This window comes from Palaemon carinicauda, chromosome 37, assembly GCF_036898095.1.
Source record: "Palaemon carinicauda isolate YSFRI2023 chromosome 37, ASM3689809v2, whole genome shotgun sequence".
In the NCBI taxonomy this organism is placed as follows: Eukaryota; Metazoa; Arthropoda; class Malacostraca; order Decapoda; family Palaemonidae; genus Palaemon; species Palaemon carinicauda.
Genome location: NC_090761.1, coordinates 58061988 through 58079487, shown reverse-complemented (window position 1 = coordinate 58079487; position 17500 = coordinate 58061988). Strand labels below are relative to the sequence as shown.

Genomic DNA, 17500 nt, shown 5'->3' with positions numbered 1-17500 from the left:
ATACAAAGAATGAGAGAGAGAGAGAGAGAGAGAGAGAGAGAGAGAGAGAGAGAGAGAGAGAGAGAGAGAGAGAGAGAGAGAGAGATTCATAATGCCTTCTTCCAAGACGTTAAACCAACATTTCCTTTTGAATGGTGCGGCGCTTAATAAACAAACCTAATTCTTAACCCTTTCATATAAAGCTCAACAAGAGTTTCTGGTTAACCCAGCCTGTCAGACTCAAACATGAAAAATAACTCATTTTTTCAAAACCTTTTTGTGTTTTTTTTTTCATATCTTGCTATTCATATGTAATTTTGTCGTTCATGTTACTGCAATTTATACATGATAATTAAAATCGTAATCATGGATAAGCTATTACAAATGTATTTATATTTTTCTATAATGAATATCATCATTGACTGTATATTTATAAGTATATAACAATATTACTCAATTAATAGCATAACAGTATTCTTGCAGCAACAGCAGCACCTGTAATAGTAGTAGTAGTAGTAGTAGTAGTAGTAGTAGTAGTAGTAGTAGTAGTAGTAGCAATATAAATGCAAGTACCGTCTAACCCCATTACATCTAAACCTTTGGACCAGACCATCCTACGTATATAATCCATCTCCACCCCTTAACCCTTATTCATATCAGTTTCCTTCGCTTAGAATTCCATCAAAACCAGCTGGATAACTATACAGTATTCCTCCTAGTATTCCAGCTTCCATTACCTTCCGTTCGTACCGGTATTAACCTGACAACCCAAACATTTGTTCTGTCGGAGGATCCCCAAGTTGAAAGTTCTATGAAGTCCAATTGGATTCCTTTTCTGTTCCAGTGAATTCAACACAATTTATCTTTGAAAAAGAAAATTTTAATATTAATTATGGGCTATTAGATCACTAAGGTGTCAACAATTTGAATTTCAACTGAAAGTTTAAAAAAGTAGAATCAAATTCTTTTTCTGTTCCAATGGATCCAAAAACTTCAATCTAAAAAAAAAAAAAAAAGAAAAAAAAAATTGGTATTGATTGACTATCTATTGCATTTTGTAATGGAGCAATATAAAGCGTTTGTGTTTTGACAAAGTATAGATAAAATAAATGTAAATATATTGCAGATCTACGCACTTAAGTGACCCTTCTTTGTAATCCATTTTAATTTCCTATTTACCTCTTTTTATCTGCCTATCCACAAATGAAAATTTAGAAACCATTTCCTCGACCTTCCTTTCCAATTACTGAAGTATTAAATAAACTCTACTTAAGAGATACCGCCGCTCGAATGGGACTCCATTTGGACTAGAAACAACGTTTCTCTGATGAAACTTCCTTTGCATGTCGAAGATTTTTTTCGGAATTTAGATTCAACTCAAATAGACTTGTGGTATGAAGCGAGCTCCAATTATTAAAACCATAAATGAAAGGCATGGTCTGTTATGGATATTTTAGTGGCTCTTCTCCGTCTAGATTTGTTTTTTATTTACAATCTTTGTTTCATCTCCTTTTGACACAGTATACGACTGCAATTGAATGCCTCTCATGTGGAATACAGAAAAAAAAATTCATGCTAGTGAAGCAATTTGAAGCTATAGACGAACAAACACACATTTCCATTCTGTCATTCTAATTTATCTTTCATGCTTACTAGTATGTGTGATTTGCTGTGGATTTAGATCATTAATTTGAAAAATCTTAATCTAGTATATTAATGATGGTGGTTGATACATCAGCAGGTTTTTTTTTCGATTTATTTAAAGCAGAGCGAAATAATAGTTTAAGCTAGTGCAGTAATTGTATTCATAAATTTCATTGTTAAATTGAGATCCGACCATTCCTAACTATATATATATATATATATATATATATATATATATATATATATATATATATATATATATATATATATATGTATGTGTGTGTGTGTGTGTATGTGTGTGTGTGTGTGTGTGTGTGTGTGTGTACTGAAAATAGACTACCAAGATAACACTAGATATTATAAGGCTTGTTATAAAAAGATAAAATTGGAACAATGCGAAGCAGAAAAACTAACTACATCAGCTGCTCTTAAAATAACATCGAAGTAAAAGATCCATCCTTCTGTTTATATAGAATAGACAAGCAACCATGCAAAAGACGCAAATAAAACCCGAAGAGGATAAGATAGAAAAGGAGAGAGAGAGAGAGAGAGAGAGAGAGAGAGAGAGAGAGAGAGAGAGAGAGAGAGAGAGAGAGAGAGAGAGAGACACTTACACACAAAGTCTCTCAATGATCGTAAAATCTAATAAGAATGAGTAATCTTCGCAGCAAATGACAGACACTCGGAGAATGCGGAAGCAATTAATAGAGATGGTATAAAAGATAATGGGAAAGAAAGATTTACAGCTCTGGTAACTTAAGCTCTCTGTGGAGGATTAAGTTATTAAAATATATAGCAGGATATCGAGAGGATACTCTACTTATTTCTGCCCATACAGTACATATATATATATACTGTATATATATATATATATATATATATATATATATATATATATATATATATATATATATATATATATATATATATATATATATATTAGTGTACGTGACTCATCAAACATAACGGCTAACTATTTAGGTAAAAATGCACACACACACGCACCCCCTCTCACCAGGGTATGACTACTCCCTCTCCCAATACCCAAGTTATACGTATAGCAATACCACAGCATGACCAAATATATATATATATATATATATATATATATATATATATATATATATATATATATTAATAATAATAATAATAATAATAATAATAATAATAATAATAATCCAATCACAGCCATACTTCAAAGTTACAATAGATGTTCACGTGGACCGTAAAGTCATTCATCGTTAACAAGGTTGATGTGCTTGTCAAACCGAATAAAGAATTTCAGTACCAGTTATTTTTTTTTCTCTTTTATCTTCCATGACTGTTGTAATTGAAAAACATAATTGGGTTATAAATTGGATAAAACCATAGACACACCATTTATCTCTTTTAGGATTCTGTTTTAAAAATAGATGCATTTTTTTCCTCCTTTCTTTGTGTGATGTCTAATTTAAGTGATATTTTTATTTTTTGATGAATGTTTTTCTTTCTCGTGATTCAGTTCGTTACACTACCATAGATTGGTGCAGTTTTGTGTTGCAATATTATTTTCAATTGATCTATTGTTTGAAATGTTCATAGTATTGCAATCATAGAAAGGTATTCAATTAGTTTTTAAAGAAAAATATAAATTCTTTTTATTTCTGTAAAGGATTATAATCAAATAAATACTGAAAAAAATACATCAGCGGGAATTTTTTCATATAAAAACCAATCGTTTGAAATCTAGTTCATCAAAATATAAAGATATGATCAAAGAGTAAAAATTTAAAAGTTCCTTTATTTTACATTGTCATTCTTATCTTCTTTAAATTGCCAATTCCCTGTTTATTGGCTCTAAATTTAATTTACACGACGGAGAAGTCCACATTTCTTATCTCTCCACTCCCGCAGGTGCTGGATTGTATAGAGCAACGCCCCTGCGAGACAGACTTCGCTGTTTACAACCACAACGCGCCCGGGTTTCAAGTAGCCCGTGGCGAATGCATTTGCTACTCGGGAGAATTTATCTGCAAGAGGCCTAGGCAAGGTATGTTAAGCTGCTGTTTATATTGAAGGAGAAATATTAATTTTGAGCTTTGGGAAATACGTTATTATATAAAATACATGTTAGGAGCTGCTATTTTTATTATAGGAAAAATAACATTTTGAACTTTGGGAAATACATTGATATATATATAATATATATCATAAGCTGCTGTTTTTATTATAGGAAAAATAATATTTTGAGCTTTGGGAAATACGTTATTATATAAAATATATATCATGATCTGCTGTTTTTATTATAGGAAAAAAATATTTTGAACTTTGGGAAATACGTTAATATATATAATATATATCTTGAGCTGCTGTTTTCAATATAGGAAAAATAATATTTTGAGCTTTGGGAAATGCGTTATTATATAAAATATATGTTATGAGCTGCTGTTTTTATTATAGGAAAAATAATATCTTGAGGTTCGGGAAATAAGTTATTATATAAAATATGTTTCATGAGCTGCGGTTTTTAATATAGGAAAAAATGTATTTTGAACTTTGGGAAATACGTTGATATATATATAATATATATCATGAGCTGCTGTTTTTATAATAGGAAAAAAAATATTTTGAACTTTGGGAAATACGTTGATATACATAATATATATCATAAGCTGCTGTATTTATTATAGGAAAAATAATATTTTGAGCTTTGGGAAATACGTTATTATATAAAATATATGTTATGAGCTGCTGTTTTTATTATAGGAAAAAATAATATTTTGAGCTTTGGGAAATACGTTATTATATAAAATATATATCATGAGCTGCGGTTTTTAATATAGGAAAAAATGTATTTTGAGCTTTGGGAAATACGTTATCATATAAGATATATATTATGAGCTTCTGTTTCTATCAAAGGAAAAAATGTATTTTGAGCTTTGGGAAATACGTTATTATATAATAATATATATTTTGAGTTTTGGGCAATACGTTAATTTATAAAAAATATATTATGAGCTGCATTTTTAGTATAAGAAAAAAAATTTATTTTGAGCTTTGTGAGATACGTTATTATAGAAAAATTTATATTTTGAGTTTTGGGAAAAAACGTATATTAAAGAAAGAAAACATATTTTGAGCTTTAAGAAGTATGTAGAAATATGTTATGTAAAATATATTTTGAGCTTGAAGAAATACATTATTATATAAAAATATATATTTTGGGCTTTCATTAATACGATATTAAATAAAAATATATCTATTTTGAGCTTTGAAAAATACATTATATAAAAATTTATATGAGAAATATGTTATTATATAAAATATCTATTGAGCTTTGAAAAGTACGTACTATAAAAAATATATATTTTGAACCTTGGGAAATAAGTTATGTAAAATTATATACTTAAAGCTTTGAGAAATACGTTATATAAAAATATCTATTTTGTGTTTTGAGAAAGGCATTATTATATGAAAAAAATATATATATTGAGCTTTGAGAAATATGTTATTACGTAAAAATATATATTTTGTGCATTAAGAAACATGATATATATAAATCTGTATATTTTGAGCCCTGAGAAATAAGTTATTATATAAATTTATATATTTTGAGCGTTGAGAAGCACGGTATTATATTCACCATTAGGGCACATAGTAATTCTTTAAAAATCTATCATTGTCATTTTCTAGTTTTCAAAATTCACTCTTAAAATTCCACATAATGTAGATTCAATCTATGAAAAACGTAAATTAAAGCTCATGTTAATCATATGTTAGGAACTTATATTATATATTCTATTACTGAAAGCTGTATTCCAAAGTGTGTAAACATATACAAATCCTGTCCTCAGTCATCAGAGAGCAAATTACACTGGATGTCAAGTTAAAGACCCCCAGAAATTGGAATAATTAAATATCCGGAGGGATGCGTTAACGAACTATTAGGACGCACATTATGCTAACAGCAACAAATAACAGAGGACATGGTTACAAAACGCCGTAAATTTCAATGTTATTTTTTTCTCTGAAGCACAAATGGTTTAAATTGAATATTAGAATTTTTTTTTAGGTTCGGTAAATACATTTATACATCAAGGAATGTTAAACCAAAATCACACACGTGCACATATGCATCTATATATACTAGTGTATACATATATATACTGTATATATAAATATATATATATATATATATATATATATATATATATATATATATATATATATACATATATATATACACATACATATAACATATATACATATATCTATCTATCTATCTATATATATATATATATATATATATATATATATATATATATATATATATACATATATATATATATATATTCATATATTTATACATACATATACTATATATGTGTTAGTACTAAATACAGTGACACATATATATATATATATATTTATATATATATATATATATATATATATATATATATATGTATATATATGCATATATACATATATATATGTATATATATGTATATATATATATATATATATATATATATATATATATATATATATATATCAACATCCTCTTTAGTTCGATTATGAACTACTAAATACAAAAATTTTCTTCTGATTATATTTCCATGTTGCACTGAAAATGGATATGTTGCAATAAAAAAAAAGAGAATTTTACATTCGATTATTGCATCGTTCAAAAGAGACGCCGAGAATATAATTGATTCTAAATGGAATTTACAGTTCGATCGTTCTGGCGGAAGAAAATGTTATAACCTTTTTTTTTTTACCGTCGAAATTCAGCTTTTCTTTTCATGTTTATTTTTTATATTTTATGTACAAATGGAATAACATATATGTTTTATCCGCTATGAAAGGAGTGATTCTTTTTATAACAAATAATTTTTTTTTTGGGGGGGGATAAATAAAAAATATTAATCAACAGTTGCAAGTAAACAGTTGTATATAACCAATTATTTCTTTCTGGATAAATAAAAAAAAAAAGTTAATCAACAGTTGCAGGTAATCTGTTGCATATAATAACTTATTACTTTTCGGATAAATAAATAAAAAAATATTAATCAACAGTTGCAGGTAAACAGTTGTATATAACCAATTATTTCTTTCCGGATAAATAAAGAAAAATTAATCACCAGTTGCAGGTAATCTGTTGCATGTAACTTATTACTTTTCGGATAAATAAATAAAAAAATTAATCAACAGTTGCAGGTAAACAGTTGTATATAACCAATTATTTATTTCCGGATAAATAAAAAAAAGTTAATCAACAGTTGCAGGTAATCTGTTGCATATAATAACTTATTACATTTCGGATAAATAAATAAAAAAAATAGTCAACAGTTGCAGGTCATCAGTTGTATATACCTAATTATTTCTTTCCGGATAAATAAACAAAATTAATCAACAGTTGCAGGTAATCTGTTGCATATAATAAATTATTACTTTTCGGATAAATAAATAAAAAAAAAATATTAATCAACAGTTGTAGGTAAACAGTTGTATATAACCAATTATTTCTTTCCGGATGAATAAAAAAAAAAATAATCAACAGTTGCAGGTAATCTGTTGCATATAATAACTAATTACGTTTCGGATAAATAAATAAACAAAAATAATCAACAGTTGCAGGTAAACAGTTGTATATAACCAATTATTTCTTTCCGGATAAATAAATAAAAAAAAGTTAATCAACAATTGCAGGTAATCTGTTGCATATAGTAACTTATTACTCTTCGGATAAATTAATAAAAAAAATTAATCAACAGTTGCAGGTAAACAGTTGTATATAACCAATTATTTATTTCCGGATAAATAAAAAAAAGTTAATCAACAGTTGCAGGTAATCTGTTGCATATAACAAATTATTTCTTTCCGGATAAATAAAAAAATTAATCAACAGTTGCAGGTAAACAGTTGCATATAACCAATTATTTCTTTCCGGATAAATAAAAAAAAGTTAATCAACAGTTGCAGGTAATCTGTTGCATATAACGAATTATTTCTTTCCGATTATATAAATAAAAAATAATTTTACCAAGAGTTGTAGGTAATCCGTTGTAAATAACGAATTATTTCTTTTCAGAGATATTAGAAAAATAAACATTTTACCAGCATTTGCAGCTAACTTGAAAAGAATTATAGATTGGTCATATTAGATATTTATTGCAATATATAAAAAAGATATCCAAGGAAATATTCTTGACTAAATGTGCCACCTCAATTAGACTTGATTTCATATGTCTTTGAAAAGAATAGTTCTCATAATATATATATATATATATATATATATATATATATATATATATATATAGGCTATGTATATATATGCATATATATATTATATATAACATATACACACACACACACACACACACACACACACACATATATATATATATATATATATATATATATATATATATATATCGTGCAGTGGACTAGTTACGGCTGACAAAGTATGTATGTACGTATGTATGTATATACATATATATATATATATATATATATATATATATATATATATATATATATATATATATATATATATATACACACACCTTTACCCTGCAGTGAACTAGTTACTGCTTATGTGATGTATCTATTAAAAGAAAAAAAACACCATTGCAACTTTAAACACATAAACATAACCGACTTACAAAACGTGTTTACACCATAAATCACGAAACAATAAACTCCTTTGTAGCATCAGCAAAAACAATCACTCAGGACTATTTCTTCTCTCTTTCAGACGAGTACAATCTACCGACGGGATTGTTCCTCCTCCTGGGCTACAGCCGGAGGGAGCTGCACGTTCTGAACGAGACCAATGCCAAGGCAGTTAACAGTCTTCTGCCGTTGCAGAACGTTTTCAAGAAGCTCTCCATGGAATTTGGTGTAAGTAAACGTATTCATCTCTCTCTCTCTCTCTCTCTCTCTCTCTCTCTCTCTCTCTCTCTCTCTCTCTCTCTCTGTATATATATATATATATATATATATATATATATATATATATATATATATATATATATATATATATATATATATAGGCCTATATATATATATATATATATATATATATATATATATATATATATATATATATTTCTTTTACCCTAACACATTTAAGCCTACATAACTTGACCCAAATTTCCATTATCCAATTATGTTTTATCATCAGACTTTATATTCATATTCATATTCCTATCATCATAACATCACACTTTTACATAATTGAACCCAAATTTCCAATTCCCAATTTCGTCTTATCAATATATCTTTTATCACTACACATTTACATAAATGAACCCAAAATTTCCAATTCCCCATTTCGTATCATTGATTGACCACCTGACATTCCATCAAACCTAATCTATAATCAAAATAACCTTTATCAATGAACATCATTTTAATTTCCCTTTTAAAGCTAACGTCCCCATCACCATTCGCTCCTTTCCCATCCTTATTCACTACCCGTCCCATCATCGGCCATCAATCCGCACCGAATAATTAATAATTTCAGGGATGATTCTTTGCCTAAAATGAATCCTTCCATCATTCATCCATCCGACATTATGTGTCCATTTCCGAAATAATCTCGGTCATACGAGCTGGAAATACATTTTACATTGGCGTATGACTATTTCAAAGGGCCTTCCTCTCACCCCTCCCTCGGTGAAGAGGAGGAGGAGGGAGGGGAAGAGGGGGAGGAGGAGGAGGAGGAGGAGGAGAATGTTCTGGGTCTCAAATTGAATTACCTTATTAATCTCATCCTGACCATGTTCAGTCATGGTAGATGAAAAGTAGAGATTAATTTCTAAAAGACCTGGATGTGTAAATAGGGGAATGGGGCTATATGGAAGACTTTTTGTAATGATTGAGTAATTGGTTTATCTACCTAGCGTCCCAGTGGGATAAGTCATTGATGAATCGTTGGGTGCGTAATAAAATAAAAATTGATTGGCCGCCAAGATACTGAGGTATGAAACGATAAGTGAAACTGACAAATTTGAGTAAAGGAAGAGTGGTATTAAATTAGAAGGAGAGAGAGAGAGAGAGAGAGAGAGAGAGAGAGAGAGAGAGAGAGAGAGAGAGAGAGAGAGAGAGAGAGAAATTAGTAGTGTTCCCACAATCACAGTGTTGTGGAGAGAGCAGCGAGGAACATGGAACCGAGAGAGGAATTAAAATACTTACTGACAAAAATAAACAATTAAAAAAACTTAAAATATGCTACCACATGAGCCTTAGTTTAGTTCTAGAAAGCAATAAACCAAATCATAAACGCATAGTTTCTATACGATTTTTTTCGCATTTCGCCTATGCTTAAAAGACCGCACGCACACGTATCTGCCTAAGATGAAAATAAATAAAACTAGCCTTGAGTGTACCTTTAAGTAGGGAGACCCATAAGATTCCAAAGAAAAATTACACAGACAGACCAACATCATGATCAGCCGTTTCTACTCCACTGTAGGACGAAGGCCCACACGTCCTTCCGCACACACACACACACACACACACACACACACACACACACACACACAGATATATATATATATATATATATATATATATATATATATATATATATATATATATATATATATATATATATATATATATATATATATATATATATATATATATATATATATCCACAACAACAACAACAACAACAACAAATGCAGCCGCTACAAATCCACGGCAGTACAAAGGTCTCAGACTTGTCAATTTATGTCTGAAGTTTGACCATTTTTCATCACCACACAGCCCAGTGCGGATTGATGGTGGTGGGAGATTTTCGTCTGATCCCACAAAGCAAAACATTATTATTACAGTTTTGCTGATCATGGCGATACACAAACCCTTTCACCACGTTAAGTTATCCCCATAAAGATAGGGTATATATATATATATATATATATATATATATATATATATATATATATATATATATATATATATATATACTCGCGGATCCTACAAACAGTATAACGGCTATTCTCGACCAAACTCAAAATCACGCCTAGGCCTAATTCCTGCACAAATGTTTCCATTTTTTTTCCCTTCATATCTCAACGGACCCAAGCACAGTCTATCAGTCTCCCGCTTAACCTTATATGGATTATTCATGAATTTCCTTTATTAAAAGCAATAATGCTTTTGCGTCAAATTAATTTGCTATTATACTCTTAGACATAATTTTCCCTCTCTAGCTATTTGCAAACCCTTTAGCCAGTAGGCCTAACCGTGTTACACGCTGAAAAGACCTATGCATATCCCCTCAAACTTACAGAATAAAAACCTATGACATAATTTGCCCTTTAGGATATTTATCCTCTTATCAACGGCAAGGCAATCATTTTTCTTGGGTTATTTGCCTTCGGTAATGTACGTAACTATTCAATTAATCGTTACAATATAACATTTCTAACAACTCTCTTGATATTTAATTAATTTACAAGATTAATAATAATGGTTATGCATAACTAGGTAAATACATTACACCACGTGAAGATAGTCTAAAATGTAAGTAACATTTTTAGAAAGCTTCTAGACCTTAGTTATAAAATGCTATATAGACTAAAAACAGCGATTAGGACAAATTATTTCAACAGTAATCAAACAAGAAGGAACAAAAGAGGAGATGCAATATATTTCCTCTAATTTGAGTAATATAGCTATCTCCTTTTTTGTTAACGTTCAAGGTAACACTCACTCGCTAGGCAGGGGTCATCACTCCAATGACGAAAGACGGCTTGAATTAAAGACGTAGGCTAGTGCAGAGTATTCAAGACAAGCTTCGTTTTCGTTGAAAATTCCCGCCCTTCTTATTCTATGAATTTAGATGAGCTTAGCAAGGGAATGAAGGTCAACAATCCAGGAACCTCCGAGCTCTGAAAATCTCAGGTTTCATCATGTTGATGGCAGTTTGGGGTAGTTTGAACTCTTGAATGATTCTTCCGTACTGTAGACAAGTCTCTATAGTGCTTTGGGCCCTCAGCCTTATGCCCATAAGAATGGCCTCTGACCGGGAATATGATTTGCACTGTACGTAAGCGACACATCTGATTGCAAAGTCATTATGTCCTGGAAAACATTCTGACTGTGTATCCAACAATCTTCAGTTAAAGCACTAACGCGTTTAACTAGGTCTACGAAAATAAACACTCGGTATCATATTAACTCTTGATTTTTTCTTACAAATTCTTTCTATAATTCCAACATCTAATAAAAAGTGTGAATAAGACTGAATAGTCGTTGAAAAATAGCGTTCTGGACTGGTGATCTCGAAATATATTCATATTATTGAGCAATAAAACCGGAAACTATATCGTTTTAACTTAAATCAAACAATTTCTTCTTAGTTGATAAGAAATAATGAGTAAATTTAACGTTCGTATAATTACACTAAATTATGAAAGGATAAAATAATGACAGTATGAAGAGCTACCTATTTGCGTCTAACAATATTTTTATTTAATTACTTAAGTAGTCAGTCGGCCATCGGTGTGGCTGGATAAGATATTCTTATGAGTTAATGTGTTGCCATTCAAAACCGTAAAATCCAAATCTTTTGCCTTTTACTTTTTTATTATAAGAGAAAAAAACGTATCTGACAGGCGTTTCGAAGAAAATAAGGCTAAACAAACTATTAAACTGAAATAAATAGCAAAGAAGTATATTTAAGTTCTTAGTTTAACGGAAAAATGCCGGGTGATCATGAGATGGCAACACGAATTTTCAGGATGCGATCACGCATGCCAACATTATTACATTTTTGGTAACGAAACGAAATACTAAAAATATATATAGCAAATTTTTTATATGAAAGTTAAACTCAAATTTTACGCTTTTAATAAGCAATACTAATTGGTAGCTTTCTGTACGCAATCAAATATTGCAAATCTATAGCGAAAGCATGTATAATTATCAAAGCATCCTTGTTTACAGGCTTCCCAGTTTTCTACTCTTGCCCAATTACAAGTATCCTTGATTTCCCAAATCACTGATGTTGCAACCTGTGTGCAAATATTGCTGACACGTCTTTAAAAAAATCTCAAATACTTTAGGTAAAGTGAAATAAAATATGAGGCCTCCGATTAGCACTTTAGAACAAATAAATTCATCATCTAGTTGATTTAATATGACAACAACCACCACATACTTTCGGAGTGGGATATTGGTGGTTGAATGATACATTCTTACCACTGGATATAAAGTAATATGGTCTTGGATACACTATCTATGCAATAAGCACTATAGCCTTATGATGAACACTGAATCCAGCTACGCACATTGGAAAATTCCTTGCTACCACGCTAAACTTCGTAAACTTATTCCACAAGCCGTGAATTCCTTCATTGACGTGGCCCGGTATCTCCCAAATCTTTATACTGTAATCTCCAGTTTTCGAAAAGACCCACGCAGTCAAAACCCGTCCTTAATTTGACGAGGAGTTTGCGGGTTTCTTGCATTTTGTTTGTGCCATAGTTTATATAGGCCTAACGAAAGTTACAGTGTGTCTCTGTAAGAGTTTTACGTAACTTTTCAGTATGTCTTATTTAGAACCCGACATTAAGACTTTTACACTCCCACAAAGCATCACAACATACAAAGTGGTACTAGGCCTATCACCAACACTATTGCATACACCGACATGTTTTGAATGCTCACCAACCTTCACAAATGCTTTCAAATTTGTTACAATTATGTTCACGGTCATTATCACTCGTAGCACAATCTACTGGCACATACTTGCAATCGTCTGAATAATTTACAAAGGCACTAGCATCAAAATTTAATCGTAATTCTTACGCCATCTTGAAACAGTTCATTCTTCAATAAATAAGTCAAAATCTTCATGAGCACAAATAGCAGACGACCCTACTTACACTGGAACATCTATATGACTGAACTTCATGTTTCTATTAGATAATAAGCACTGTGCACAGACATTTTGACGGAATAATCGCGAAAATCCTAGAGCGCACGAATTTAAAACCGCTGGAAAGAGCACTTAGTGCTACACTGAGGCGGTGACTGGCTGGTGCACGGCACTCCCCCTAGCGGGACACCAAGTCTCGTTTCTTGCAATGAGAAACACCATATTATTATTATTATCATTATCATTATTATTATTATTATTATTACAAACTAAGCTGCACCCAAGGGCTCCATAGCATTAAAACAGCAAATTGTTTAAATTCGATTAAGGGAAATAGAACAGATCTTTATTTCTCATAATACAGGTGAAATTTAAATTATCTGATTAAGAAATAACTTTAAACATCCAACCTGATAGTTTAAATGCATATTGGAGTAATGGATGCGCTTGATACAATGATGATAATGAGAGAGAGAGAGAGAGAGAGAGAGAGAGAGAGAGAGAGAGAGAGAGAGAGAGAGAGAGAGAGAGATCATCATCCTCAGACATGTCGTTCCACTTGCATTTGTTTATGGTCTTTCTACGCGATATTCCAGATTATTCCCGCATTTTTTTTTTGTTCGTCAATCCATCGTCTTGAATTGTGTGTGTGTATATATATATATATATATATATATATATATATATATATATATATATATATATATATATATATATATATATGTGTGTGTGTGTGTGTGTGTGTGTGTGTGTGTGTGTGTGTACAGTTTATGTGTGTGTCATGTTTGATGTAGCCTACTTTTGAGATTGTGCAATAGGAGAGTAGTGGTTGAAAACAAGTTTGAAAAATAGGACGAGAGGTTTCCGTATAGAAAATGACTCTTCATACCACATATCTTATAACACACCAACAAGTCAGTATAGATTATTTTCCTGATAAAAAGTAAATTAGTTAAATACTGTAAAAACTCTTCACTGAATATTGAGTATTTCAAAGCGCAACTGGTTCTAAAATGTTTAGAGGGGGGGGGGGCAATTTGAGATCTTTTGGTGGCACTGGTATGCCTATTATATTAGAGGTGGTAAACTATATAATATGGATAGTATAACATTAAGAATAGTGAACAGTTATGAGGCATATATAAGGATTCCATGAAATATTTGGTTATATGCTTCCCCTAGGCCTAGCTAATATATATATATATATATATATATATATATATATATATATATATATATATATATATATATATATATATATATATATACATATATATATATATATATATATATATATATATATATATATATGTGTGTGTGTGTGTGTGTGTATACAGGTGTGTGTATAATATATATATATATATATATATATATATATATATATATATATATATATATATATATATATATATGTGTGTGTATACAGGTGTGTGTATAATATATATATATATATATATATATATATATATATATATATATATATATATATATATATATATATATATATATATAGCCAGAACCTTGCTCTTTATTTGACATAAATAGCAATGCCCAAGTAGTATAGATTGTGCCCTGGTGATATTGTAAAAGAATATTGTAGGTTCACAACTAGATATAATCAAGTGCAGAGTGCTTAATCAAACATATTAGTAAGTTTCCTCCTAAGTAAAACTATCATTACTTGAAATTCATTTAGTTTGTATAAGAGATTGTACAAAATCTATTGTATTTAATTTTGTAATTTGGACTGAATATTCTTTTGCAGAATTCAGATTATTTTGTATTGTGGTCAACGAAAATATTTATCTATCTATCTAGGCCTACTGTGGCTCGATTTTGTAATTTCATCGTTATGAATCTAATATACATGCACAGAGTAGGATCACATATTGTCCATAAAGAGGAATAAAAATATTGAACCAAAACCTTCTTCAACTACGTGATTAATGTTTACAATTTACTTAAAATACAACGATGTTAAACTATTATGATCTGAAGTGCTATTCCTATACTCTGCAATTCTCATTTTTTTTTTATTTATTTTTTTGACTTTGTCACCAAAAGGAACAAACGTTTTATTTTTTCCACTTCGATGATCCGATATCGAGAGAAAAAAAAATAAAGCCATCAAAAGTCTTACTCCATTCGGTGTTCCCTCCCACGACGGACTTTACTTGGTCTCTTCTTTCTCCTCACTCTTCCCCAACCCAGTCCCTCCCCCTTCTCCCTCCCCCTGCCAGAACACCACAAATCCCCCCCAACTCTCTTACCTCCCTCACCCCCCTCATTCTCTCTCCTTCACAATCCCAACCGTCAATCTCGGGGGAAATCACCGTGATTGGCTGGCTATCTATTGTTGCCAAATCTTCCTCTTCTTCCTATTCGCGTTTTCTTTCTTCGCTGTCACGTAATGTCAGTCTGATTGCACGGATTTTCGCTGATCATGAGGCGAATTTACTTCTTACTTTTTTTTGTTTCCCCTTGGAAGTGAGAGGTATAAACATTCATTTGCTTTTATTATCGTTTTGGGTTGAGTTGTTTTTAATATTCGATATATATATATATATATATATATATATATATATATATATATATATATATATATATATATATATATATATATATATATATATATATATATATATATATCTGAGTGGGAATACATTAACGTGGTGAGAGTTTGTGTGTCACCATGAGCAGGAAAGCTGTACTAGTCAGGACTACTCATACTAGGTTGATTTGCTGTGAGCGGACAGACTAAAGTCTCCCACTATTACCAATCCTCAGTGGCCCGCGAGGTGATGAAGTGGCCAAACCCCAAGCATGAATATGTCTGAGGCCTTTATCTTGCAGTGGACTAGAAATAGGTGCATTTGTTGCTTTTTGTACACACACACACACACACACATATATATATATATGTATGTATATATATATACATACATTCATACATATATATATATATATATATATATATATATATATATATATATATATATATATATATATATATATATATACATATATATATATATGCATATATATAACATGTAATGTATATATAGTATATACAATGAATATATATATATATATATATATATATATATATATATATATATATATATATATATACAGTAAATAGTACAATACGCCTTTATTTCATCTGATGTGGATGGCCCCAAACTGCAAGAACCTTCCAGTTTCTTAGCAAGTTTTCAGGACTGAAGATAGTAGCCCAAGTACTTTCAGACTACGTTTAGAGTCCTGTTGGCCTTTTTTATTGTTTTCATGAATATATGTTTATCTAATTTTCATTTCCTTCTTGAAATTTATTTTCACTTTGTGTTTTTTTTTTCTTAACATTGTTTTTAATGTAATTACCCGGACAATTTTATTCAATGTAAGCTTACATAGCAAGTAACTATAGTCAATTTTTTTAATGAAGCGCATTTGCACCGACTCGCAGCGGTGCCCTTTTAGCACAGAAGAGTTTCCTGATCGCTGATTGGTTAGAGTCATCTTTTCCAACCAATCAGCGACCAGGAAACTTTTCCGAGCTAAAAGGGCACCCATGCGAGTTGGTGCAAATCTTTTTTAATGAAGCGCATTTGCACCGACTCGCAGCAGTGCCCTTTTAGCTCAGAAAAGTTTCTTGATCGCTGGATTGGTTAGTGTCATCTTTTCCAACCAATCAGCGACCAGGAAACTTTTCCGAGCTAAAAGGGCACCCATGCGAGTTGGTGCAAATCTGCCTCACTAAAAAGAATAGACTAATAGTGTTTCGACATCTTTCTTGATGCATACTGAGATAGGCCTAATTCCACTTCCAGATGAACATTCTAGGTTTGCCAATCGTTCCCAACTACCCAATTACATCACGCATAGCTAAATCTCTAAATTCGCTTTATGAAATTGCTATTCATACATCTCCTACGGATGCCTTTCTTCCTGATTAACCAGCTAAGACTTCATTTAAAACATAATTGCCTTACATCAAACGTT

At 30.5% G+C, this 17500-nt stretch overlaps 1 protein-coding gene across 2 annotated transcripts in view; it reads left to right on the top strand.

Moving 5' to 3' along the window:
* The window catches only part of LOC137629139 (uncharacterized), a 286776-nt gene that overhangs the window by 221249 nt on the left and 48027 nt on the right, over window positions 1–17500 (top strand). For both annotated transcript variants that reach the window (XM_068360410.1, XM_068360409.1), the window contains 2 exons: window positions 3517–3652; window positions 8363–8508. In XM_068360410.1, coding sequence (XP_068216511.1) covers window positions 3517–3652; window positions 8363–8508 — 282 coding nt within the window. The remainder of the gene's footprint in view (window positions 1–3516; window positions 3653–8362; window positions 8509–17500) is intronic.